This window comes from Eptesicus fuscus, chromosome 3 (assembly GCF_027574615.1).
Source record: "Eptesicus fuscus isolate TK198812 chromosome 3, DD_ASM_mEF_20220401, whole genome shotgun sequence".
Lineage (NCBI taxonomy): Eukaryota > Metazoa > Chordata > Mammalia > Chiroptera > Vespertilionidae > Eptesicus > Eptesicus fuscus.
In genome coordinates this window covers 43,102,841-43,115,588 of record NC_072475.1, presented here as the reverse complement: position 1 = coordinate 43,115,588, position 12,748 = coordinate 43,102,841, and the positions used below count along the sequence as shown (strand labels likewise).

At 48.0% G+C, this 12,748-nt stretch overlaps 1 protein-coding gene across 1 annotated transcript; it reads left to right on the top strand.

Moving 5' to 3' along the window:
* The first annotated feature begins 6,271 nt into the window (after positions 1–6,271).
* MAGEF1 (MAGE family member F1) lies at positions 6,272–11,701 on the top strand. The gene is given in 10 exon segments (XM_054713115.1): positions 6,272–6,484; positions 6,562–6,617; positions 10,663–10,941; positions 10,943–11,067; positions 11,070–11,107; positions 11,109–11,134; positions 11,136–11,187; positions 11,190–11,351; positions 11,353–11,474; positions 11,476–11,701. Coding segments are annotated over 10 exon segments (1,299 nt in total).
* The last annotated feature ends 1,047 nt before the right edge of the window (positions 11,702–12,748 follow it).

Genomic DNA, 12,748 nt, shown 5'->3' with positions numbered 1-12,748 from the left:
CAGGGGAGGGCAGTTGGGGGCAATCAGGCTGGCAGGGGAGGGCAGTTGGGGCAAGATCAGGCCGGCAGGGGAGGGCAGTTAGGGAGATCAGGCTGGCAGGGGAGGGCAGTTGGGGGCGATGAGGCATGCAGGCAGAGGGGTTAGGGGCAATCAGGCAGGCAGACAGAGGCAGTTAGGGGCGATCAGGCAGGCAGGCAGGTGAGCAGTTAGGAGCCCACAGGGATCGGACCTAAGCTGGCAATCGGACATCCACCAAGGGGTCCCTGATTGAAGAGGGTGCAGGCTGGGCTGAGGAAACCACCACCCACCATGTACAAATTTCGTGCACTGGGCCACTAGTATAATAATAAGCATTCAAAGGTGACATGAAGTCTGTAGAATATTTTCAATCACAAATAATTACATTATAGAAAAATATTTATTAGTATCTTAGAAGATCCACAGTATGTGAAGAAATATATTATGCACATACTAGGGGCCCAGTGCACAAATTTCTGCACCTTGAAAGGAACTGTGGGCTGCAAGGCTGTGGTGGGCACAGGAGCAGGTCTCAGCCCATCCTCCGCATCCCCACCTGGCACCTTCCGCTGCGGCCCCCAGTCCCGTCTGCTGGCAGCCCTGCTCCTGCTGCCACCGCTCCCACGCACTGATGCGCTGGCCCCAGCTCACCCCCGCTGATGGCAGGGAGCGACTGGGGTCGGCGCTAGCAGCGGGTGCGAGTGGTGGCTACTGCCCCGATCACCCCTCAGGAACAGGGGGAGGTGGAGAAGCTCTCAGGGGCAATCGGGGCCAGCAGCTGCTGCTCACACCTGCTGACAGCACCGCATGGTCAGGACTGGCACCGGGCGCTAGCAGCAGGTGCGAGCGCAGCCGTCGCTGGCAGAGTGTGTGAGTGGCGGCTGCCAGCCCTGATCGCCCCTCAGGAGCAGGGAGAGGTGGAAAAGTCCTGAGGGGCGATTGGGGCCAGTAGCCACTGCTAGCACCGGGTGATGGTGCTGAGCAATCGGGGCTGGTGCCAGGCACCAGCAGCGGGTGTGATCAGCGGCTCCAGCACCGGCAGCAGGTACGAGTGCCAGGTGGGACCACAGCATGCGGGAGCAAAGAATTTTCAGTAACCACAGAGGCTCGCCCCGATGACAGCGACCGGCGTCCCGTCTTGGTCTGGCGCTCACCTGCTCCACCAGACCACCACAGCCAATGCCCACCATGTTCCGCGCACCCCCTGGTACTAGGCCAGCGCACATCATAGCGACCAGTTGTTCGGTTGTTCTGCCATTTGATCTATTTGCATATTAGGGTTTTATATATGTAGATAAGCAGTAGATACAAGATAACTCCATTAAAAATAAAAATGGATGTGCTTATAAAAATTGGGGGAGGATACACATCATGATATTTACTAACTATGATTATTCCTAAGTGGTAGGATTAAGAGTGCTTTTTGTTTCTTTCTTTTTGATGATCAGAATTTTTTCAATGTTCTACAACAAACACTCCCTTCTAAATTAAGAAAAAAAATAAAGCACTATGGAATGTTTTAATGCTTTTAAAAATGCTTCAAGAGACAAATTCTAAACTATCTTTAAAAAAATCATCCATCCAAAGGAGAGTCTGGCTACCTAAGGTAGGCTATCTCCATCATCTAAAGATTAAGAAGAAGTAAAGCTCAGCCTTGGTCCTAAGCTGAGTTGCCTTATTCTCTCCTTCCTCCCTTTGAGTCTCTCAACCACAAGGTAACTGTTGCCACCATGCCAGGCACAACAGCACTGCCTACCAACATCAGATGGCAGGACGCTGCAACAAGGCAGGGCCTCTCTGCCTCAGGCCGCCCCTCCCCTCAACAGAATCATTGGTTCAACCACTTGCCTTCTGCTCGGTAAGCTAACAAACCTGCTGGGCTTGAAGGTAGTCGGCAGGTAGTGGTCAGCTGGCAGCAGAGCAGGTGAGGTGGCCAGGGCACGCAAGTTCTCTGGGAGGACCCTTCCTGGCCCAGGCCCAGCTCAGGCCCTGCCCTGGCTGCTTCTGCTACAGCCTTCCGGGCCATTCCAGTCCTTCCTTAAAAGGGAGGAGCAGCTTCAGGACAGGGTACTGTTAGGTGGCCCCCTCCAAAAAGGCCAGGGCAAAGAGGTGGGCTCTGAGGCCAGGCAGCCCCCTGGGCCCTTTATGTTTCTTCCTGGCCTCCTACCCTCAGTCCCTGACCGGTCCAACCCATTTTCCAAGCCCCTGACACGCTTCTTGAAATATACCTAATCATTTTATACCTAGGATCAAACCCTTTTATTCAAAACCAGTATTTCTCAAACTTTCCCGCTGAAATACACCAGCAGCAGACAAAAGAAATGCCTTCAGTTCCCCCGAGGGACTGCGAAGCCTGAGGCTCTTGCCAGCACACCCAAGCTCTCTTTGAAGTCTTCTGTTTTCTCTTAAAAATTCATGAGAATTTTGCATTCTATTCCATAATATCTCTGAATTTCTTTTAATATAAAGATGTTTAAAATTATTCACCTTAAGGAAAATTGATGCTCCTGAAAGAAATATTGTGTTTATCCGGAGGCTCAAATATCCTCCTTGGAGAAGTCCCTACAGTACAACATCTAAACGCCTGACAGGCGAGGCTCTTTACAACGTGGCCCGCACAAACCTTTCTGCCTCCCTCCCACTGCTCCTCTGCACTCTCCCGTCGCTGGGCCACCTGGAATCCTGTCATTTCCTGCTCTGCCAGGTTCTTCCAGACCCTGTGCTTATGATCAGACTCTTCCTTCCTGGGGAACCCACTCTCTACCTGCTGACAACCCACCGTCCCTAAAGGCTTCGAGGGATTCAAACACCACCTTCCACATTAAACTTCCTCTGATGGCCCCTGACAGATACGACGTGAGAGGTAGCGTGATGCCGTGAGAACAGCCTGTGCTTTGGAATCAGAAGACTGGTGTTTAAATCCTGACTCCAACTGTTGATACTGAACAAATTACCTAACTTCTCTTAGCTATTATCTGTAAAATGGGAATACTTATGCTTCTCTCACAGGCCTGTTACAGGGATTAAATGAGATTCAAGAGACAGCATAGCGCCTAGCACACTCTCCCTTCCACTCCCCCAAACTCCTGATGCACTTTATTTATACCACACGTGTAAAGACCATACGTTTATGTAGTCATTCTTTTTTATTATGGCTTATTTCCCCAAGTAGATCAATGGTTTCCAATGTCCCAAAGATACTTCTTGTATTAGCCCTATGATCCCGTGGCTTGAAAGATTTCCGTTTATTAAAGCACACACATTTATGAAATGGCAGCCTGCTTGTCTAAGTTCTCTATCCTATTAAGCATTTGGAATACTGAGAGTGGGGCAGTCCCAGCCTTTCCTCCGCTGCCTCACTTTAGGGACCGGGAGTTGGGAGCCACCCACGGAGACCATAAACACCTTGAGACTACAGCTCCGTCTTCACACTTCCCACAGCACCCTGCTCAGCCCGCTGCTCTTAGAACACACCGAGAAACTGCTTGTGGCATAAACAAAAAGTTTCACACTGAGGACAGGGGGGAAGCCCTGTCTACATCAGCCCGTTGGTGGGCAGAAAGGGGTCATTGTTGTGGGAGGCAGGGCTGCAGGCAAGCCCTTCTCCCCCCACCCGCTGGAGCAGCACCCCCAATTACACCAGCTGGCCTCCAACTTCAGTGTGTGAGCCGATTAAAAAGCGCCCTCTCTTCAGTGTCTGGAAACTCCTGTGAGGAAAGTTTGCTGCCCAAAGTTGGCTTTTGACGAGAGTCTTAATAAGAGGCCTCAGCAGGCTGTGGCTAGAGAGACAATGTCACTTGGAGGAGCAGCTTGAAGCAGCAGTTAGGAGAAGAATTATTTTAATGAATACATTTCCTTTCAATTGTATGGGAATATCAAGATCCCATTAGAATAGGGAAGCAATTAGAACTAATAAAGATGAATGCACAGTGCTCAGTGCGTACAGAATAACAAGCAGCCAACAAAGGGACTCCGGAGAGCCTGCTCTAATCCAAATGAACTGGCGGCCGCAGAGGGGAAACAGCTCTGTTCAGCTGCTCAAAGCCCCTGTGAACCTGGCATTCTGATCACGGCCACCGAATGGTGTGAGTTGGGCCTCCGAGATGGGGATGGTGGGCCCCCCACCCCGGCCCTGGCCCAGCCTCACGGGGATAGAGATGGGCTGTTGGCAGTCCCTCGGTGACAGCCATTCAGACCAGGGCCCTGGCTGCAGGCCAGCCCCACGCCTGCCCCTCGCACTGGGCCTCATTGTGTCCAGGTGGCAAATGCCTTCTCACCAACTCTCCTTCGAGGTTTTGTGTGTGTTTTTGGGTGGGGTGGGGGGCAATGGAGGAGGGAAAAGGAGGCCCTGTGCCCCCCTGCATCTCTCCCCTTCCCCCTGGCCAGGCTCTGCTCCTCCTCTGGATTGGGTGTTACATTACAGACACTGGTGGGTCACAGGCAGCCCAACACAGAAGTACTGTTGCTTACACAATTCCTCTTCAAACAGTAACAGACAATTTTCATTACCCAAGTCAGATCAAATCATCTGCCTAGCTATCCTGCCTCAACACCAGCTGCACGTACAGGACTCGTGGCCTCTGCCCATTCTGCTGTGACAGAACTGGGCTCCATTTTGCCCCCGGCCCCAGGGATTGGGGACAAAGCTCTTCCTCTGATCCCTTCTTTGAGCCAGATCAGCTGCACAGCTGTCAAGACTGTCAGGAGAAACAGGAAAGACACAAGCACTATGCAGTGCGGGGCTCACTCAGACCTGGGGTGAGTCGTTACTCAGCATCTGTGTGGAGAAGGCACTCAAGAGTTCGAGGGCTCTATTGCCAAGTTTAGAAGGAATCCAACAAGATAACTCTGGCTCCCCACCAAAGCATTCACTGGCCTTAGATGGAGTGTCAGGACTTGACATTTCTTTATTTAATCTTTTTTGGCCAGACTTTTTTTTTTCCCAACCAGGAATGTGTAAGCTCATTCCAAAATGTCTGCGTGAGAGGCCAGTCACACTCATTACTGAGATTTTTCTACCACTTCTCTTTAAATAATAATAAAAAAAATCTGTAAGATTTTATATTTGTTTCTTAAACTTAATGGTTAAGCACTGCAGAAGTATGTTTGCACGTATAATCTTACTTGAACTTCAACATAACTCTATGGGGATGGGCAAAGCAAGGGTTGTCAGGCCTTAAAGTTGAGGAAACAGTGGCCCAGAGAGGTAAGCCCTGCACAGTGTGAAGAGGAACTCAGGTCTTCTGACCTAGTTCGGTGCTTTGTTCTAAGACACACCTTTTCTATCCCCGGTGCTGGACCTTTCCAGGATAACTCATCCTGTACTTCTGCCCTCTCAGTGTAACTCCCTCTTCCCTCTCCACATACTAAGCTGTGCTGAGCACTGTGGGCTTTCAAAGGCTCTAGTCTAGGCTACAAGGATCCTCCCTCAAGAAGGTTTCAATCTAACCTTCACCAAAGTATTTGTTTCTCTGCCTTCCCCTTGCCAAAGAGATATACTGTTTCTCCCTTTTAATAGCTTAGGTAAGGACTGTTTGCTTAAAAAATTAAAGTTATTGGGGTGGCACTGGTTAATAATACATAATTTTCAGGTGTATCTTAACATTTGACATCTGTTTATTCTATTGATTACTCACCACCCAAAGTCTAGTTTCCTTCACCATATATTTGACCCCCTTTACCCCCCAGGAGTGTTTTAACAGTCTGCCTGTCCAGTACAACATAGACACAATCAAAACAGAAAAAAATGATTATCTAGGTCCCTCCCATGGCAACACTGTACCATCCAGGGAGAGGCAAGTGACAAAACAGTCCATTCCCCTTTCATAACCTTCACACCTCCAATAGCTAAAGGCCTAGTCATTGAATTTTTACCTCATTTCGCCTCAGCAGTGACACTCCTCTGGTACAGACCATGGTGGGGACCACTGAGCAGCAGGTGAGGAGGGAGCCACAAATTCTTCAGCATAAGCCCCCAGCCTCACCCTTCACAGCCTGGCCAGACCCCCTCTCCCCACCGCCGCCCCCCGCTCAGCAGGGTCAGGTGCACCTTGGACCTGAGTGAGGGGCCCTGCCGAGAGCCAGCTGAGGACCTAGCACCACCGAGGGAGATTACCTGGAGCAGGAGGCATGCGCAGATGGGCTCTGCAGGCATGGAGTCCCCCTGAGGCGGTGCTGGTAGAACCTGACTTCCTAGGAGCTCTGAGTGTTCCTGTGCTGGGCCAACCCTGTGTGTCCTTAGCACGGGGCTCCCATGGAGGACGTGCTGCAGTACAGCCAGAGGGACCTGGGGAGGGCAGTGGAAGTGACACCACAGGGGACCCTGCTGCTGAAGAGCAGGTGTAGAGAGCTCCACATGAAGAACCTGCCGATGGATAAGATCATGGATGGATTTGAGGAGATTGTGTCCCAAGCAATGGAGGAGGCTCTGAAAAAGAAGGAACCTGCCAAAGCCACAAACCAGAAGGTTCTGAAAGAAAAAGACCAACTTTACTGCAGACCTGAATCCCATGAAAAAAATCTTTCTCCGATCTCTTCAAGCAGTTTGAGAAGCAGAAGGAGGTAACTGAAGGCTACTGCAAGAATGACGAATCGCTGAAGTACGTTGAGGATTATATACTAAGAACTGAGAAAGAGGGCCAGAGATATCGTGTGCTGAAGACCCACACAGAAGAGCAACTCAAGCAGGCAAACAAGGAGTTCACCTAGATCCCCAGCAAGGCCCAAGTGGAAGCCGTGGCCTTCCCGGTAAGCCTCAGAAAGGAGCAGATGCACATCCACTTGCTGGAGAAGACCGTTGAGCAGGAAACTGAAGAAAACAATAAACTGACCAGAATCTGTGACCTCATGTACAGGACAAAGACCTGACATGGATGCCCTGTCCAGTGACTATCCTCCCGCTTATCTGTCTGACTCTGTTAGAAGGTTTCATGTTCTTTCATCTCTCTCCTAATCTCAAGTTATTTTAAAACTAGATTGCTTTAAAAAGACTAGCCCTGGTGGGCGTGGCTCAGTTGGTTCAGCAGCCTCCCGTGTACAGAGAGGTCACTGGTTTGATTCCCAGTCAGGGCACATGCCCAGTTTTGATCCCCACTATGCTGGATCCCCAGTGGGGAACGTGCAAGAGGCAGTCGATCGATGTTTCTCTCTCTCATCAATGTTTCTCTCTCCCTTCCCTCTCTCTAAAATCAATAAAAACATATTTTAAAAAAAACAACAACACTAAAGTTTCCCTTAAGTTAAAAAAAAACAAGCCACCATAATGATGATTGGGACATTGGATGTTGGCTCTGAATGTCCAAGGCCTTCATGACACTGTTAGTTTAACATGCTGTTCTGCTCCTTATTCTGTATCCCTTAAGGCCACATAAACCTCATGCCTGGTAAACCTATTTTGTCTTATGAATTTCAGTGACAATCCCAACCTGAAAGCCACTCCAACGGTCTTGAAAGTATTATGAGATTTACAGTTAAAAATATCTGGACTGCGTTTGACATTTCCATTTATTAATTGGGTAACTTTAGGCAAGTTAATTTCCCAGAGTCTCAGATTCCTCTTCTATAAAATAAGAATAAAAATACACACCTCATAGTTCTCATCACAAAACAAAATAATTTTTTAACTATGCATGATAACAAATGCTAAACTAGACTACTGTGATCACTTTGCAATATATACAGATACAGAATCATTATGTTATATACCAAAAACTAATATGTCAATTATACCTCAATAAAAAACTTTTGTTTTTATAATTTTTAAAGTATAGTTATGTATTGTAAGATGCATATATATTAAGGGCACAGTTTAATGTATACCTACCCCCAAATCAAGATACAGAATATTTTCACCACCCCAGAAAGTTTAATACATATCCCTTTCCAGGCAACCCCCCTCTACTGCTCCAATGTCTATCACCACAGGTTAGCTTAAGCTATCTTGAACATCAGATTAAGTCATATTGTATGTAACCTTTTGTATCTTTTTTCTTTGCTCAACATAATGTCTGCCAGACTCATCCATGTTTATCATTAGTTTGTTTCTTTTTTTGATGAGTAGTGGTACATTATTCATTCAGTTATTACTGTTAATTTGTCCGTCAAAATGTTTTCCATTCAATATAGCTTTTGCATCTATCTTCTGCATATCTCTTTGGCAATGCTTTATATGAAAAAGATATGTTAAGTGGACTGTTTTATCTCTAGCGCTATCCTTTTAGGTAGGAGTGGTTTTCTCTACCTTCAGGAGAAACTGATAACCAGGCAATCCAGCACGGCAGTCATAAATACAGTCTTCAAAATAGACGGATGTAGGTTCTCATTTCCGGTCTAGCACTTAACAGATGGGTGGCTTGGGACAGGTGATTTAACCTCTCTGTGACTGTTTTCCCATTTGTAAAATAAGGATAATAATACCTTCCTAATAGGGATTGGTGAGGACTAAATTATACTGTACATAAAATGTTTGGCACAATGGAAGCTAATAATAGCCTCAAGCTTGATTATAAACATTTTCTTGCTTCACACACTCTCAGAATTTGTAAGTCACATAGTATAAATTTTCAGAAGTTTTTTAAATGAAGTTTGTAATTATATCTAGAAAAATCTAATCGTCGCATATTTACTTTAAAGCCTTCCATCAGTTATTCAGTGACAATTATATACTAAGTGCCAACTCTGAGGGGCTCTTCAAAAAGTTAAAGATACAGCCCTAGTTTTTAGAATGTTTTGTTCCCGAGGGTAAAAAGATCAGCACAAAAATAATTAAAATACAAAGTATGGTCAATAATAATAATAATAATAATTAACATCTGTTAATGTAGTGGTTAAAAGCATGATCTCTGGAGTTATATATACTATACAGTTCAAATGTCAGTCATATGATGTTGGGCAAGTTACTTAACATTTTTGTATGTTACTTCACTTGTAAAATGGAGATAACACCACTTACCTAGCAGGGCTTTTATGAGGAGTAGATGAGTTAATACATGTAAATACTTAGTACAGTACCAGCACATTAAAAAATGCAATAAATAACAGTTAACATTGTCAAACATTCAATATTTGCCAAGCACTCTGTTAAATGCTTTACCTGCATAATTTCACATAATCTCTACAATGTTGTTTCTAATATTATACCCATTTTACTGATAAGGTAACTGAGAAGCAGGGGGTTTAGGTAACAAGATTATATAGCTAGTAAAAAAACAAATGCCAGAGGAAAGACATATCAATAAAATACGGATGATGATAATAGTACTTCTCTTAATGAGAATTAAATTAATATTTGAAAAGTGTTTACAACAGGACCTAGCACATAAGGTCTATATGAGTGGATGTTAAATAAATACAAATTGCTATGGTGATTCAGAAATGGCAATAAAGAACTTCCATGCATGGAAACTAAGGAAGGCTTTGGAATGGTGGCATTTAAGCTAAATCCTGGAGAGAAGGAGGGAGGGAGGGAAGAAGAAGAAGAAGAGGAAGGAAGGAGGAGAAGGAGGAGGAGGAGGAGGAGGAGGAGGAGGAGGAGGAGGAGGAGGAGGAGGAGGAGGAGGAGGAAAGAGGGAGGAGGAGGAGAGAGGGGAGGGGGAGGAAGAAGGAGGAGGGGAAGGAGGAGAGGGAGGGGGAGAAAAGAAAAAAGAGGCAGGAAGTGGAAGAAAGCTCAGAGTAGGGTATGCAAAAAGAAAATATGGGTGTAGTTAAATTTGATTAGGTTAAAAAAAAAAAAACACCTCCCTTTTTCCTCTAAACAGTCACTATTTCTGCCAGCTGTACCTCAAAATATCTCATCATTTGTCTTTCATTCCTGTAGAATCTGCTATCCTTACCCCTTCATCATCTATTTTACAATATTTATGAAGTGCCTCAACGTAGCAGACACTGTTCTAGGAGCTAAGGATACACCAATGAATAAGGCAGGCCAAAACCCAGTTCCTGTTCTGCACTACAACAATTCTCCAAATTGGATTCCCAGCTTTTGGTCGGCCCTGCTCCAATCCATCCTCCACGGGGCCACAGGGGAGACGGGAAACACAGACTGGCCCGGGCGCTCCCTTGCCTACACCCCCCTGCAGAATTCCCCCAGCATTTCAGAGTAAGTGTCCATCGCCCAAGCATCCTGTTCGAGGCCCTTCACTGATTGGCCAGCACAGCCGCATCCCACGGCTTTCACCTCGTGGCCCTCTGCACTTGGGCCGGAGTGCACCACTCAAAATCCCAAATACACGCGCTTATAAATCAGCACCTGCCGAAAGACATGGCTAGGACTCCGTCCCTAATTCTTCCTCACACGTTCAAACAGCCCCCACGCCGCAGTCTGGGATGTCCAAACCGCCCCTCCAGCTCCCCAGCCTACACAGCCGCTCAGACGGGACACCTCCCCACCGACCCGGCCTCCAGAGAGGCGGGCGTGTACCCCTCAGCCCAGAGGGGGCCGGAAGGGGCGGGGCTTCGCGCGTCCCGGGGCCACCATCTTGCCTCAGTTGGCCGGAAGTAGCCCCGCGAGAGCCGCGCGCGCGCGGGCGCGGACTGAGGCTGCGCAGCGCGCCCCGCAAGTCTTCGGGGCTGGCTGCGTGGCGGCCACCGTCCCGCGTCCTAAAGCGCCGCCCAGCAGCCACAAAGCCCCTTCTGTCGTCTTCCCAGCCCTCCTCCCGCCGCCCCGGCCGCTGTCCAGCCCCTCCATGGGGTTTGCCCGGCGCCTTGCACCTGGCTGCCCGAAAATGCGCTGCAGAAACCCGAGAGCGGGGGTCCCCCCATCCTTCAGGCTGAGACGGCGAGCCCTGACCGCCTCGCTGGAGGAGACCCCGGGCCCCCACCTGCAGGGGAACCTTGGCGCCTCGAGGCGGGGCGGGGGGCAGCGGAGCCCGCCCTCACCCGAGAAGGCGCGAGGCTCTTAGCAGCCCAAGCTCCGGCCCGGCGATCCGAGGGTGGCGGAGTCGGTGCGGTGCCTGCTGGTGAAGGACGAAAAGAAGAGCCCCCTCCCTCGCTCCGAGATGGCGAAATATGTTCTCGGAGACTTAGAGGCTCTTTTCCCTGAGATCATCGCTAGGCCGCAGGGCATCTGCGGTATGCCTTTGGTTTTGAGCTGGAAACAGCTGGGCCTCAAGCACCACACATGCCTTGATCAACAAACTAAAACCTCTGGAGGAGGAGGAGGAGGAGGGAGAGGAGAAGAGGAGGAGGACCTGAGAGCAGGTGGCCCCAGATTGGGTCTCTTAATGATGGTCTTGGGCTTTATCCACATGAATCAAGGTAATAGCGCCAGGGAGGCACAGGTCTGGGAGATGCTGCGTCGGTGGGGGGTGGGGTGTGTCCCTCAAAGGATGCCGATAACATCTCTACCTCTTTGGGCACCCGAAGAGGCTTATTATGGAAGAGTTCGTGCAGCAGCAATACCTCAATTACAGGCAGGTGCCTCACACCAATCCACTAGATGGTTCCTTCTCTTGGGTCCCCTAAGAAACCTGGAAAATTGAAAATCTTGGGCTTTATGGCCAAGCTCCATGCAAAGGCACCCCAGCACTGGCAAGTGCAGTACCATGAGGCCTTGGCAGGTAAGGTCAACAGGGTCCGAGCCGAGGCCAGTATGAGGGTTAGGGTTAGGGTTAGGGTTAGGGCCAGAGCCAATGCTAGGGCTGGCATCCACCCCCCCTCTCCCCCTCCCTCCCCGCCTGAGGGCTGAAGAAAAGTGGTCAGCGAGGGGGAGTGGTCCTTATGGAACTAATGATTGAGTCTGAAGTTTTATAGGTGAGGGCAGGATTATTCTAAAGGGGATGTATTTGTGTAACTAGAATTTAAGTTTTGTATCTTGCCATGTTTTGTTACATTTAATATCCTCTTAAATTGGTGTTTATAAATGAGATTGGGGTACTTTTCCTTGTAGGATTTTGTTAGTAGAGTTTTGATGGTTTTGTAAAATAGTTTGGAAAACTTTGTATTTTATCCCATTGTGCCAAGCCAGCACGGCCAGGTTCAGTGAGCCTGAGGAGGGGTGGTGAAAGATTAAAGAAGACAGACAAGAGAATACAGTTGGGACCAGGTGGATCACTGCCTGGATGAGGAAACAGTGGCCCAGCCTGCAAGCTGAAGCTTTATTTTATAGTCAGATCACACAAAGCAAAACAAGAGACGTGGTCAACATGTTTACAGTGTTCTTGGGAGTTTCACCTTGTTTTGGCAGCACTTGCTGCACCTCCCACAGCCCATTAGCTACCTAGGAAGGAGCAAGGGAGGACTATAAGGTCAAGCTTAATTATGCTAGGAGGGCTCTGCCCTCCAAGCTGGGACTTGTTTGTGGCCCTGCCACAGGTCAGTCTGAGGCTTAGCCCTATAGCCGCTCCCTACATCCCATGATCTAAAACAAATTATGCAGCATAGTAATACTGTACTTCAATGGTTCCAGGGAGCTCTGCAATGTGATGATCTGGTACCAGGAAAAATACAGCTGATTGTTCAACAGCTTCCCATCACTTTTTGTCTATTGTGTAAAGAAAAAAGATTGACATGTACCTCTATTTGCTTAGCTATTACAATATCTAGAGAAAAATTAAAATGCAAAAATTAGAAATATGCTCTGGTATACTAAATAAATTAAGCATTTGCTGAGCATTATCTTTACTGTGGTGCACTATTTGGGGCATTTGCAGATAGAATATTGAACAAGATAAAGGCCTACTTTTCAGAACTTGATAGTAAATAAATAAACCAGAAATTACCATGCAGTGAGTTG